Source organism: Beta vulgaris, chromosome 5 (genome assembly GCF_026745355.1).
Source record: "Beta vulgaris subsp. vulgaris cultivar EL10 chromosome 5, EL10.2, whole genome shotgun sequence".
NCBI lineage: Eukaryota > Viridiplantae > Streptophyta > Magnoliopsida > Caryophyllales > Amaranthaceae > Beta > Beta vulgaris.
The window spans coordinates 141799-156461 of record NC_079206.1 but is presented as its reverse complement, the minus strand read 5'-3'; the positions used below and the strand labels follow the sequence as shown (position 1 = coordinate 156461).

The 14663-nt window shown below is 36.6% G+C and overlaps 2 protein-coding genes across 2 annotated transcripts; both read left to right on the top strand.

Annotated features, from left to right (window-relative positions):
- The first annotated feature begins 186 nt into the window (after positions 1-186).
- Positions 187-5088, top strand: LOC104907851 (bifunctional adenosine 5'-phosphosulfate phosphorylase/adenylylsulfatase HINT4). The gene is made up of 7 exons (XM_010696859.4): positions 187-382; positions 484-530; positions 731-807; positions 904-970; positions 1781-1858; positions 1971-2075; positions 5024-5088. Exons 1-6 carry the CDS (start codon positions 305-307, stop codon positions 2056-2058), a joined length of 435 nt encoding a protein of 144 aa, XP_010695161.2. The 5' UTR covers positions 187-304; the 3' UTR covers positions 2059-2075; positions 5024-5088.
- LOC104907848 (probable aspartyl protease At4g16563) lies at positions 5056-14429 on the top strand. Its single transcript, XM_057394844.1, has 3 exons — positions 5056-5074; positions 10647-10766; positions 11281-14429. The coding sequence occupies exon 3, from the start codon at positions 12455-12457 to the stop codon at positions 13910-13912; it is 1458 nt and encodes a 485-aa protein (XP_057250827.1). The 5' UTR covers positions 5056-5074; positions 10647-10766; positions 11281-12454; the 3' UTR covers positions 13913-14429.
- The last annotated feature ends 234 nt before the right edge of the window (positions 14430-14663 follow it).

The window sequence follows — 14663 nt, the reverse complement described above, 5'->3', positions numbered from 1 at the left end:
ATCTCTCGAATTACATATTTGCCAATATATATATATATATATATAATATATATAATATATATATATATATATATATATTAGGCAAAATTGGCAAAAATTGAAGTTGTGAAAAAGATAAAATGAAAAATTAGTTAATTACAAGGTTGATATTCAATGTTTACGAATCATGATGATTAAGGTGTTATTTGGCACTTAATTCTCATATTAGGTTGGAATATTCAACGAGAAAAAAACAACCGCTAGGCGAGTAGTCGTTCCACCACCAAAGTGGTTTGTGGTGAGCAGCTAGAAGAGGGTGGCGTGGATGTCGACATCGGCGTGCATATTTTGCGAAATCGCGCGCTCCTCCTCCTCCTCCTCCTCGACCCGCCTCGTCCACCAGGTATTGCTGATGCTGATGCTGATGCTGATGCTGATCCAATGAATGTCGAAAGTTGATAGTTCAATTTTGATAAGAGTAATTGAATTTTGTTAATTTGGCAGGATGACAAGATGGTGGCTTTCCAGGACATCAAACCTGCTGCTTTCCGGTACCTCCCGTTCTCTTCCTCTTAAGTCTAAACTATATACTCTACTATTCACCATCATCGTAATTCTCATACCTACTTTTAACTTTTAAGACCATCTATGATCTATCTTATATCTTAATTAAATACTCGTCTTTTGCAAATCATATTAGTTCAGTGGAATATTCTAATTGCACATTATTCTTAGATGGCTGCTTTTGCAGACATTACTTGGTCATCCCTATTCAGCACATCCCAACAGTGAAAAACCTCCAAAGAGGAGATGAACACTTTTCTTTGGGTAATGTTAATGTAACGTGGAATTTGATTGATGCATCATCTTCAATTTCCATTTTGGATTTCAACTATGTTCTAATACTTTTCTCTTTCTCTCCAGTTACTCAAATGCTGAATGTGGGCAAAACATTGTTACAACAAGAAGCCTCGCAATCTAATGTGCATAGGTATTGCTTCGCATATGCAACTGTCTTTACTTTTCTCACTTATTCTACAAATTGGTAAAACATATAAGTTCAGTCATCTCAGAGCATTCTTGAAAGTTAGCTTGGAATATGCATGTATGATAAATGTATGAGTAATGACAAAATAGGGTTCATGAAAATGGAGGCTTCCTTATGTTTTTTTCTCTTGATTGTTGTTTCACAAGGAGTTGCTATTTTGACTGACTTTTAACCTCATGAAAGTGTGTATATTGATGGATGTGTGGGGACACTGTAAGGATTAAAATTCGTGATAAGAATATTCAAAGGAAGGTTGAAAGCTGTAAATGATTAGGATAAGATACAGGAGAATCAGCTACGGTGATTAGGGCATGTTCGGGGATCAGAATATATACCAGTAAGGAAAGTAGATAGTTTGATTGTAGAAGAAGCCCAGAGAAGCTAAATAAGTCTTGAATGGAGGAGGTTAAATATGATGTGAAGAAGTTTACAGGAGCATACAAAATAGGTAGAAGTGAAAGGAGAAAGGGGATCTTTGTGGATGACCAGAAGAGATATATTTTACCTGACCTCATCTTTTAGGTTCAAGGATTTGGTATAGTTGACTAGTTGTTGTCGTTCTATATATGTTTGTACACCCCCACACATACTCACACACACACAAAAGTTAGCACTTCCCTCGTCATTTCTTCCATCAATTTAGAATTTCTGCAGTCACATCTCAGGGTTTTTCCCTTTTTCCTAGATGAACTCTGATTTCTTCCATACTGAACGAACTAAGTATGTCATATTCTTCTCTGGGTTATGTGGCAGATTTGGCTTTCACAGACCTCCTTTCAACAGTGTTGACCATCTGCACCTTCATTGCCTAGCACTTCCTTTTATGCCAAGGTAGAATTTTTTTTTTCTGTTAATCAAAGGCTTTTGTAAACGAGTCTGGTTTCTTTTGCATCTTTTCCTGTTGGAAAATAGTAATATATCATTTTTTAACTGGTTTTTGTAGCTGGAAATACATCAAGTATACATCAATGGGGCCTCTTGGTGGATTCGTAGAAGCAGAGAAGCTCTTGGAGAAACTTAAGCCTTTATAGTTATATCCAATGTATAGGTAATATCTTATATATACTTAAGTGTATTATTGTCGAGACCTGAGTAGAATTTTGAAGTCCAGTACTAGTGCTGCCGATAATCAATAAACATACAGCCTATGGTCCATCATACTATGTGTCTGTGCTTTAATTTTAAGCAGAGTCTTTAAATATCTAAGGGGATATAAACTTTTTTAGTCATCCAGTCTAAGTGAGCATACTGGATTGTTATGATTTTGTGAATATCTGTACTTATTTTTTGCTTCATGTAGGGAATTCTTGCCTATAGGGGGATGCTAAATATTGTTGTAATGTATGTCCATTTTGACTAAATGATTCTTTAATCCATTATTTAGTTTGCAAATTCCAGAATGACTTTGAACACTTGTCTATGTCTTCTACATTAGAAAACAAAATAACATGGTCAGTTCAATGCTCAATGTCACTTTTTTTCGTGTTGCCTTCTTTGGTGTATCCTTCCTCTGTTAAGAAAGGTACATTTTTCTTTGAGACTGCTTTATACACGTCAGGGCTGCTTGTATTATGGTTCTTAAGCTTTTATCTATTAACACTCCTTTTAGGTTTTCAAATTTTCTCACATCTAGTATATCTCCAGCTAGCATTGAATCCTCCCTTGCCTCACTAAATGAGTGAACTTGGCACTGCTGTTCTGTTAAAACCAATGATGCTAATAAGCAACCATAAGGGTCGTAACCTAGATATGGCACCAAATGGTATCATTTAGCTACGGCATTTTGTTTTGAAATTGGAATATTCAGTTGTGGTCCAGAAAAATTAATGTGGTCTGCCTCAGCATCAGTTGGAGTAGCTAGTGGTGCTAAGGTTGGCCTTCCTGTTTGATACGTTCAGCGCGTCTAGGTTGCACCAGTTTAGCAGTATGAATATCTCCATACATATTTTGTATCTTGCTCATTTTTGAGACTACAAGATCTAAGATATTTATTGTTTGTAAACCTGCACGACCTCTCTTCAGGATTAGCCTTTTGTGCTTTGGTTGATCTCTGCAAGACTGTTTGCAAGTTATGTAGAGCTGACTCCGCACAGCCTTCAATTATAGATGAAAAAGAGTTGACTCTATTTTTGCCAAAACAAAGCCTTAACCTTCGTCCTATCTAGTCTAGTATAACTAATTTCTCTCATTTGCTGTCGTTATAATCGACGAGATTCATGTTTAGACCTCAAACCTTCTCATCAGGGCTTTGTATTATGCAACTATTTTTGTTTAGAACAAAGATGCATCTATGATAGAAGGATTAGAAATTTTGAAGCAAAGCATTGTTGACATGCTATCAGAATAGGTATTAAGTCAGCTAGTTTTCTGCTTCTCTACCTCTCTAGTCTCTTTTTGTCTCTAGATTTTGGTGGCAGGTCCTCTGGTCTCTTGGTGCTAAACGGCTGAATGTTTTTTTCAGATAGGAATATGAGATGATCATTGATGTACTTTGATAATGTATTATGTGGATTCAGAGTTTAGACTTCTTAACCTACAGAGTTGACATCTACATAGTGTAATTCATGTCTTATTAAGAACAAGATTGTACTTGCAACCCAAGATACAAATAAATTTGAGTAAAAAAAGTATTAGTAGCTTAACAATTTAGGCTTAATATCAGCTTTGGCTAATACTGGGTAAAGGTGGGCATGGGCCGGTCTGGCACGTGGGCCGGCACGGCACGAGCCCGCTCGAGGCCTGGCCCGTTGTCCGCTACGTGGGCCGCGGGCCTGTCGCGGTTAAGAAATTTTATTTCCGGCCCGCGGGACGAACGCTCCTTTCCTTTGTTTTTTACCCTAAAACTGTCAAAAAAAACAACATAAAACATGGGTCAGGCCCGCGAGAAGCACGAGCCCGGCCCGTGGACAAATTTTTGAATTTTCAAGCCCGGCCCGGCTCGCCACTTAAGGGCCCGAGCCCGCCACAGCCCGCCATTTACTCAAGCACGCAGGCCGAGCCCATGAACAGGCCCGGCCCATGCCCACCTCTAATACTGGGGTAGCCTCATCTGCTTGTGCTGTCTTACTATCTTGCTTGAATTATACTAATGTACTCCCTCTTTTTTATCATTCCTACTTTTCTGTGCTCGTCTCCCAATGCACGTCTTTGAACTTGAATTTCTTTCATTATATATTAGTAAAAATTATAACAATTGAATATTAATAAAGTGTTAACTGAGACGAATCAAACAAGACCTCACATGATTGTATTGTTTTTTATAAATTAAGAAGATTCTTTCTAAGTATGAATAGTGTCAAGATTCCAAGTTAGAAAGATAAAAAAAAACAGAGGCAGTATTACTAGATATATCCGAATTTTATGTCCGGTAGGGAACTAGCTGAACAAGAAAAAGACTTAGTTTCTTAGCTGTTGACTGTTGTACATGATCCTTTCTGTAAATAATTAACTCGATTGACATTCACCAATATCTATTTAGTATTTACTGGGGGATGATGCTCGGATGCATGAGCTATACACCCTCTGTTTTTTTTTTGTCTTTCTCACTTGTAATCTTGATACTATTCTTATTTAGAGGGAATCTTCTCAATTTTTATCAATTTATAAGAAAAATATAATCATGCGGGGTCTTGTTTGATTCGTCTCAATTAGTATTTTATTAATATTCGATCGTTATAAATTTTACGAATATATAATGAAAGATATTTAAGTTCAACAATGTGCATAGGGAGATGCGTACATGAAAGTAGGAAGGATAAAGAAAACAGAGGGAGTACTTCACATGTATTTAATTCTAAAATTAAAGTCAGTGTTGTGCTTTGCAACTTTGCATGTGCTTAATTGTTACCTGCGGAGGGGTGGGGTGTTGATTTTTCATAGTTTCATGCTTGTGCATGGCTGTTGCTCTTTTTCTACTATATGAATTAATACTTGTTTTTGGTTTAGTAGTAAACGCCTCACAAAGTGTTGTATGGTCTTTTGCATTTTCTTTTGCAGGGTTTATTATAGCTTTGAGCTCAAGAAGTTTATTGATTCAATATATCCAAGGTACTTGAAGATCTCTTTTGCTATTTGTGATAAATGAGTGTGTGTATATAATGTGCTGTAAGCTGCAGCTATCTGTGTTCATTTGTTGCTGTCAGTTACTGATACATGTGCACATCTTTTGCTGTCATTTGCTGCTGTGTGTGTGCACTTACTCTTTTTTTTTTTCTTTTTTTTTTTTTGTATATGTGACGCGCATGCGCGCACTTGAAATATTTATTTCAACAAAATTTGATTATTGTTACAAATAGGTATAGAATATTGCCAGATTACCTTTGTTGATTGTACATATGCTACATCAATGAGTTTAAGTCCAACAAGACTCGTCGAGTAAGGTTTGGATTAGGCATCCTAAAAGTTTGCTTGATTATGGATCTCGTCGAGTTAGGTTTGGGTTAGGCACCGTTGAGTTTGGGTTATGAAGGATCAGGTTGTTGGGTATTGGTAGAGATGGTCATGCAAGACGAAGAGAGAAGAAGAAGATGAACAGTAGCTCGGGTTGACTCCTTATCCTAGTTTGGTTTGGCTTGGGCTGGATCGTCTTTCTTGAAAGAAGGCTGAAGTTCGTATGCTCGGTTAACCCAGGCCGAGCGTGTTGCTGCTCGGTGGGATTCACCTGCTGCATTTCTTGTTTCGTTCTGGGTTGAATGTCCCAGCACGCAGACCCTATAGCCTTGGTGGGCACTTGTTCGACTTTGCGATTTTAATCTGAGCTTGAGATTAAGCTATGGCCCTTGGGTTGCTTTTAATCTTAATAGTATAACTACCATGTTGTCTAATTGTAGAAGGTGTGAACACATTCTCATTTGCTAAAACTTGGTATCTCATCTTTTCAAGGGTTTTAAGATAGTGAGATTCCAAGCGTGTATGAGAGAATAGTATGTTCATCATTGTTCTCCATTGGATCCATAGTGCATGTTAGTGGTTTTTTTCTCTACAAAGCTTGGTTTTCTTGCGTTAATAGTGCCATAGTGGTGTGTTCTTTCCTTACTTTTCGTCTTTTCGAATTGCTTGTTTGTTGGTTCAATTTCTTTCTTCTTCTTGATTGATGTTAATTGCTGTAATTAATTAATACTTGTTTTAAATCACAACACGTGTAGTTTTGAGTTGAAAGTGGTTTACCGTGATTGCTCTCGAGTTTAGGTTGACATGAAGGGTCAAAAAAGAGTTTAGTTTTTATTTAGAAACAGTATTGGATAGTTAATTAGTTATATTAACTTATGCTACTTTAATTATAATAGATAAAACATTATTACTCATTTATTCCGTGTTTCCCATCATAGGGCTTATACTTTCCCTTTTCATCCATTCCAGATTAGTATTTATACTTTTGCTTTGGAAAAGGCCCCGCTAATATTCTAACACCTTTTTAGTTTTTCTTATCTACTTTGGACGGACATTAAAATATTATAATACCTCTCTTTCTCTTTTTGTCTCTAAATAATAGGAATATGAAAGATTTTATTAACTATAACAAATTTACAATTTGTTATTATTATACTATCATAATACTGGGGTATACTCGAAAAACTAAGAAACTGTCTAATAACAAATTTGTAGGCGAAACCATGACTTGATCCGCATCGAATGTATCCGTTCTGTTCCTAAGAAACTACAATCGTTTCCGCGACCATGAGTCTGTGACCGTTTTTTTAAACCATGTTGAAGATGGATTAAGACTCATGAAAGAGATAATCAAACTACAAATTATAACTATATAATCATAATGTAATAATGATTAGTTAAAATTATATTTTTGGGTGTAATTCTAGTTAAAAGTATTTACTTCCTCATGCATATATGTTTATTTGGGACATTAATTGACTACTTAAAAACTGCATGGTTGCTGTATTATTTGATAGCAGCCGTGTTCCAATAAAAATATCAGCTGGATGTTGTTGATGTCTAGTCAGTAGTCAGTAGTCAGTAGTCAGTAATCAGTTTCTGGGTACTGGTCCATCTCTTTATGGTCTTTGGCTTGCCCATCATTTGGATACCATGTAGATATTATATCGTACCCTCTCTTTGCCCATTCTTATCTCTAAGATTGACCTCTAAGGAATTGAATGTAGCTCTCTCTAAGATAAATGTAAGTTTAGGTTATATTCCTACGTAGATACTTCTGATTTTCTATTTTTCAAATCCTTTTGAAGTGTTATGCTGATGAGAACGAGGTTAATCACTTTTTTGTACTTAGATGCTACATTAGTTAGGTAAATCCTCAGATCAAGAAGCGCATGGGTTGGTGTTCTAGTGTAAAAACGCTTCAATTATTGCTACCTCTGAAAGCTTAATTAAAATAAAGCAACAATGATTCCTGCTTTGGTTGCTGAAACATTTTAAGCAATTCTGATTTGTTAATACATGAAGATAGAAGATAGCATTAGCCATTAGGTGATTAGAATTGGAACTTTTAGTGAGTGTGTTAGGGATAAGATGCTGAATGTTTGGTGTAGCTGACTGGCTGCTGTCCTGCTGTCCTGCTGTTGCTTATTATAAATAAAACATTTGAGTGTGATGGGACGAGTAGAGGGTACCTCGCGATATTACTAATTATAGTCATGGCAAAGTTAAATGAGTGTCAAGTTTTGTATGGTTAATTAATTTTTGGCAGCTTAGGAGTATTCCCTACCGTACTATCCACGCCCGTCAAAAGTTTTGGAAGCTGTCTCTTTCCATTGAATTATTGGAACTGGCCAAGCAATGCTTCATCATTGACAAACCTTTGAGTACAGCTGGGTTTTCCTTTTATTGTAATCTTGATTTTTGATATATAGCAGGAAAACAGGGTCTGCCGTCTGAGTTGGTGAGCCTTATTTTCTAATTGTTAGGTGTCTAATCGAACACTCATGCTAATGCATATAAATAAATACTAGGTAGAATTTATGCTTACTTTACTTTTTTCAACTTATCCATTGGACGGCGCTTTAAGCCATTTTGAATTCTAGATATTTCAATTGCAATCAGTAGGAAAAGCTCTTTTCTCTTTAGGTGTGTATTCACCTGCCGTAGCTTTCCAACAACCAAACTCTAAATACGCTAACCTTGCCTACTGAGTATGTAGTGCCTACTGCGGGTAGTGGTACTGCCTAACGCCGAGCAAGTAAAGTGCATGGCCTGATAGATGATATCCTGCCATGTCCATGTCCATGTCCGTGTCCATGACTATTGCTTTATGACTTACTACTATTTTTTCCCATTTACAAATGGGATCATCTGTGAACATTAGAAATGGGACTATGGGAATAGGAGGCTAGAGCCGAATACTAAGTGTTTTGTGGAGTGGAGTGGAGTTTCGTTATCATTATTCATTCATTTGTATTTTGTAGGGCCTCTTAGTTTAGGAACTCTCAATTTGGACGGCCTTAACCTTTTCTACTCCTAATCAAATTTTGTTGGTCGTCCTCCCACATCCACGTGTTAACCTAACCTCATCATTTTCATGCTGTCTATTTTTGCTAGCTTCATCTCACCTTCCTATTTCGTGTTCATACATAATTTTCATGAGAATATGGTACTATTCAAATATTCAATCAATCATCAAACTCGTGTGCTCTTGAAAAAACTGCTTTTAATTTTAGTAATTGATATCGTTGGACTTTTAAAAAGGTTTTTGCGTATGACATTCAAAGGTTTCAACTTTATCTAATCCCTATTCCCTGCTCTCTTTACTTTATCCTCATCTGTTTCCAAAAAAAAAAAAAAAGATTCTAATAAGAATTGATAAAGATCAACTCATGCAAGAGTAGTTAAGAGCTAAGAAGTTTAGATAAGTTTGAATAAGATATGAAATAAGTTAATACGAGTTTAAATAAGGTTAGATAAGTTGAAGATAAATTTAGATGAATCATATTGTGGTAGTGATGATGATCGAGATGTGGGCTAGTGCTCCTTTTACGTCTGCTACTGGAGGTTTGCAACATTTTCTTGCAATAATTAAGTGAAATATTTGGTATAGTGTTTGCCACCAACCATATACAAGCAAAAGCAATGAATAAATTTGTAACATTTTCTGAATTTGAATTCTATAATTTGGGGAATCCAGAATCTTTGTTGGGTTGCTTTTGGTTAGGTGGTCGTAGAAATGCCAACAGTGAAAGGAGAGAATAAAGGCAGGTGAATTCAAAAATATTGGAGTAGCAATAGCTGGATAATTAGATTTTAGTGAGAACATATAAAGATTTTATATGGCCCAATTAAATGAGTGGACCTGGTCCATTTTGGTAGGCACTATGGGCTCAATGTAATCTGTCTTTACTCTACTTTTAATAATATTTTATTACCAATTGAAAAATGCATGCCAAATGTGAAGCCAAACAAAATAGATTTAAGTGGGGGGAAGAGTTGGGGCCCACTTCTAGTCCTATGTGTAATTTGTAGATTTTGGACGTAGTGTTACGTGTCAAACCTTGACATGCTCGTGCGCCAATTCTCCGTATGCCTTAACTATTTGCTTTCAGCCATGCAAATTTGAAATTTGCAAGCTGTCTTTTGTTTTTTCTTTCATCCCTTCAATTTTTCAATTTAACATACTATTTCTTGAAACTTTATAATATTACAGAGTATTATGGATAGGTACATATATTTCTTGAAACTTTATCATACTTCTGTTTTTTTTATTCGTAACACTTTTTTTTCATTAACTCCAATGTAATTTTTAGATATGAGAGAGATAGAGGAAAAAAAAAAGGACACATGTGATTAGAGAGAGATAGAGAGAAAGGAAAAGTAAAAATGTGTTGCAATTAATTAATAATTTTCTTTTTAGAAAGTGTTGTGGGTAAAAAGACAAAGGAAGTATTACAAAATATTATTGATATGTACCTGAAGTATATCTAACTTAATTGTGGTTGCCAATTGTCTTACCAATTGTTATTATTTTAATAGAATAGTATATAGTATGAGATAGTAATATATATTGGTTTTCTCTATAATAGAAAAGTGAAAGAGGTAATATATCTATAAGGAAAGCTAGTAAAAAAATGATTGGACTATGTCAATAAGGAAAGTCAATTTTGGAATGGAAAAAAAAGAGTTGAAACTAAATTTGGTTTGAGTACATTTTCCTAATTTTGGGATGGAGAGAGCATACTTCTCCCAATGTATTTCTGATGGAAACTATTGAGGCCAATGACATTGAACCAAAACTTGTATCATGACTTCATGAGTCAATGATGGAGACAAAGGAAAGGGCTAATACTTATGTAGAGAAGAACGTACGCACCAATAATCATATATATTGACCCAAAAAAAAGGACCCTATCTAGTCCCCATCTCCGACGTGATATGAATAATTGTCGTGTTAGAATCTAGATAGACATTACTACACCTACTCAACGGACAGACAACCCATTACTAATAGAACATTAACAGAAAAAAATATGTTGAGTTGGATTCCATTACAACAGTCCTCAACAAGTCTTTATTAATAGGGTGTAGTTTACTCGGTGGGTAGACAAGATTTTTTCTCAATATAGACTTAACATTAATTGTCAAATTAGTTTTTTTTAAAAGGACAAATTAGTTATATTTATTGGATGTGAATTGTGATTTAGCAATACTGTGTATTGTGTAGCTAGGTAGCGGTCTTTCTATGAAGATAACGTCAACTCTGATGAAATTTCAAAATGTCGACTACCTATGAATTATTGGTCGGAGACTGGAGATTGGGTCCGCAACTTGTTTTAGAAATCCGGTACGGATAGTCACTCCTAACCACTACTGCTTTTGACTTGATATTGATGACTCCTCTAATTTGATGCGTCTATCTTAATTCTTATGCTTGGGGTGTCAAACACGGCGACACACTGCACTCAACCAGATGGGTCACAAATTCGCACCTTTTGGCTTACCCTAGGATTTTTGTGCTCAATGTCTTTGGCTCTTAGCACTCTATTATTTGCACACAAATAATTCTATTTTCAAGATTCTTATATGTCGACAATAGATGTATAGAGAATGCATTCAAAAGGAGAAGAGGGGTACCAATTACCAAATAAATATATTTTCAAGATTCTTATATGTCGACAATACATGTATAGTACCCAAAATTTACCACTATACAATGAAATTCTCCTTGATTATTCAAAATATCTTTAAATATACTTTTTTATTTTTGAGGAATATCCAAAATCCTTCATTTTTTTTTTGGAATTTTGAGATGATTGAATTAGCACGTAGTGAGACAATTGTTGTTTGAGAATTTTCAGGGGGGAAGGCGTAAGTGGGTGAAGTGTTATTCATGGGTGAGATTTCTATTTTATGGATGGTGGCAAAGCTAACAAGTAACAACAATGAAGTTGGATGATGGTGGTGTTGTGGTGAGGCTAAGACGCTAATTGGTGGACTTGGGCAAAGGTGGTGTGGTGGCATTTGTAGGTATGGTTTTACTATTCGTGGTTAATAGCGGTGGTAGTGTCGGGCGGTGGTTTGATGATAGTGGTGTCTTGTTAATGATTATAGTAGTATTCAGTTGAGGAGGGTTGTGGAGGATTATCAGGGAAACAACTCGATAAGGGTACTCATTCTCTTTGTATTTAGTGTAGCTTGTTAATCAAACAAAGCTTAACTTATCCGGCTTGAATATTTTTTCATTTTCTAATTTGAATCTTTCATATTTGATTTTTGGTGCGATTTGATAGAAATGATGGGTAATTAAATAGGAGGAAAGGAAGTAAATAGTACGAGTGTAAGACTAAGTCATGAGATAAGAATAAGATAGAGACGACCTACTAAAACAATATGGAAATTGGAGGACTAAGATTACCACAAATCTTAAAAATAGATCATCAACCTAATACTAAAAGTAAAAAAAAAAATTATATAAGTATGTGGAAAGAAAACCATCCTTATCCCGAACACAATTTAGCAGATACTAGCAGTTTGAGTTTACCACCTCCTGCAAAACCAACCACATTGCAAGTTTTTGCAATTAACAACAGCACACACTAGTCACTAGTCAGTACACTTATACAGTATGCCCCACTCGGCACTCCCTCTGCACGAAATATCGACGCATCTTTACGGAATGTCTTGTTTCTTCCATTTTAGTATTTAGATTTTGCATGGCCCTCTCTCTCAAATTTTACTCCCTACAACCACTGTTAAAATATAGTAATAGTAATAGTAATAGTAATATCTGCTGCTATGCTAATTGCTAAGAGTATAATTCTCTAAGAAAAGTAAAGTTATCGTTGTGTGTAGCTGTATCCCCCTTCATTTTACCAGAAACTTCCTTCTTATCTCATCCTCTGCTTTCTTCCTCTCTTTATATCCCACTTCCACAACTCCAAACTCAATATCATTTACAAACTACCAAGTATTTAAAACACCAGCTAACAGCTTTAGAGAGAGAAGATTAAGAAGAGAACAGTTTTATTTTCCATGGCTTCCTGTATTTTATTCTTGTCCCTCTTCTTCTGTCTTTCATTGTTTTCCCTAACATCCCAACAATTACTTCTTCCTCTTACTCACTCTCTCTCTAAAACCCATACCCAATTCACTTCTTCCCACCACCTCTTAAAATCCACCACCGCAATCTCCGCCGCGCGCCACCGTCGCCACTCCAACAAACAAGTCTCTCTCCCACTCTCACCTGGCAGTGACTACACCCTCACCTTCACCCTCAACTCTCAAACTCTCTCTGTTTACATGGACACTGGAAGCGACGTCGTTTGGTTCCCCTGTTCTCCCTTTGAATGCATCCTCTGTGATGGTAAATACCCTCCTGGTACTCTCTCCTCTCTCAACGTCTCCAAATCTTCTCTCCTCTCGTGCAAGTCACGTGCTTGCTCTGCCGCCCACTCCTCTGTATCCTCCTCCGACCTCTGCGCTATTGCCAAGTGTCCACTTGATGAGATTGAAATTTCGGATTGCTCTAATTATGCTTGCCCTTCTTTTTACTACGCTTATGGTGATGGAAGCTTGATTGCGCAACTTCACAAAGAGAATCTTCTGATGCCTTCATCATCAAATGATAAGCCTTTAATTCTTAAGAATTTTACTTTTGGATGTGCTCACTCTACTTTAGGGGAACCTATTGGAGTTGCTGGGTTTGGAAGAGGCTCTCTCTCTCTTCCAGCTCAGCTAGCTAACTTCTCCCCTGAATTGGGTAACCAATTCTCTTATTGTCTAGTTTCTCACTCCTTTGACTCTACGAAACTCCGACACCCAAGTCCACTCATCCTAGGAAAAAACAAGGAGAGGGAATTTGATAAAGTTTCCTTATTTGCCTACACTCCTATGTTGGATAATCCTAAACATCCCTATTTTTACTCCGTTGGGTTGGAGGGCATTTCCGTCGGAAGTCGCTGGATTCCGGCACCGGAGAATTTAAGGAGAGTTGACTCTGAGGGAAACGGCGGGCTTGTTGTAGATAGTGGGACAACATACACCATGTTGCCAAGCGGGTTTTACGAGTCGGTTGCGGGTGAGTTAGAAAGGCAGATAGGGAAGGTGTTTAAGCGGGCGAAAGAGACGGAGTTGAATACCGGGTTGAGACCGTGCTTTTATTTGCATGGTGGGAAGGGTAGTGTTGGTAAGGTGGTGCCAAGTTTGGCGTTACATTTAGGAATGAATTCGAGTGTGGTACTTCCTAAGAGGAATTATTTTTACAAGTTTATGGACGGTGGTATTGGTAATGGTGATGAGGTGAAGAAAGGGAGGAGAGTAGGGTGTTTTATGATGATGGATAGTGGTGATGAGGGGGAGAGTGGGCCAGGGGCTACACTTGGGAATTACCAGCAACAAGGTTTTGAGGTTGTTTATGACTTGGCTCAACGACGCGTGGGGTTTGCTCCAAGGAAGTGCGCAACTTTGTGGAATAATCTTAACCAGCATTAACTGGTAAGTATTTTTTGGGGGTTGACTTTTTTCATCTAAGTCAACAGGGAGAGAGCACGCCCGCACGTGGGGGAGGGGACTCGTTAAGGTTAATTTTGATGCAGCAATCAGCATGCAGGGTGGGTGGATTAATGACGTTGCATTCATTGCCCCTTTGGTTGGGTTTTACTGTCACTCTTGGCCTTGGGCTATAGCCTATAGCCTATAGCCTATAGGAGGGTTAGTATACTTTTCATTTGTGCAGATAGGACTTGAGATGAAAAGTTAAAGAATGGTTCAATAAGAGGAAAGACGTGTAAAAAACTAAACTAAAAATTACTGTATCTCTCATCTTCATTGTAAATACAGTATTTTCCGTCAAAAAAAATAAAAAATAGAGTATTGTTGTAATTGTAAGTAAACTTTTTACTTTTTAGTGATGTTTATTCAGAGTTGTTATTGAAATAGAGTGCCATCTGAATTTAATTAGTTTCTGTATTGCCAAAAAGGAAACTAAATTAAGTATGTTGTAGTTGTAGTCTTGTAGAGTCACATAATTTTTGTAAAGCAACATACAGTATATTCTCTTTTCAACTCATTAAACTCTGTGGGAATTTGTTAGTAAATTTCTCGAATATGCCTTTTAGCTAGGCTCCAAAACTTTAGTAATCCTACTATGTATAACTTACAAGTAACTTTTTTCCAAAGTGGTAAATACTAAATACTAGTAATTAGATTCAGCAACCTCAAATGCAATTAGGCAAATGAATCA

Bases quoted from the DNA above. Each gene is read 5' to 3' on its own strand.
- LOC104907848 (XM_057394844.1), top strand. From the start codon at position 12,455: ATGGCTTCCTGTATTTTATTCTTGTCCCTCTTCTTCTGTCTTTCATTG.
- LOC104907851 (XM_010696859.4), top strand. From the start codon at position 305: ATGTCGACATCGGCGTGCATATTTTGCGAAATCGCGCGCTCCTCCTCC. The intron at 808-903 runs GTAATGTTAATG...CTTTCTCTCCAG, and splicing joins AGATGAACACTTTTCTTTGG to TTACTCAAATGCTGAATGTG. The intron at 971-1,780 runs GTATTGCTTCGC...GTTATGTGGCAG, and splicing joins TCGCAATCTAATGTGCATAG to ATTTGGCTTTCACAGACCTC.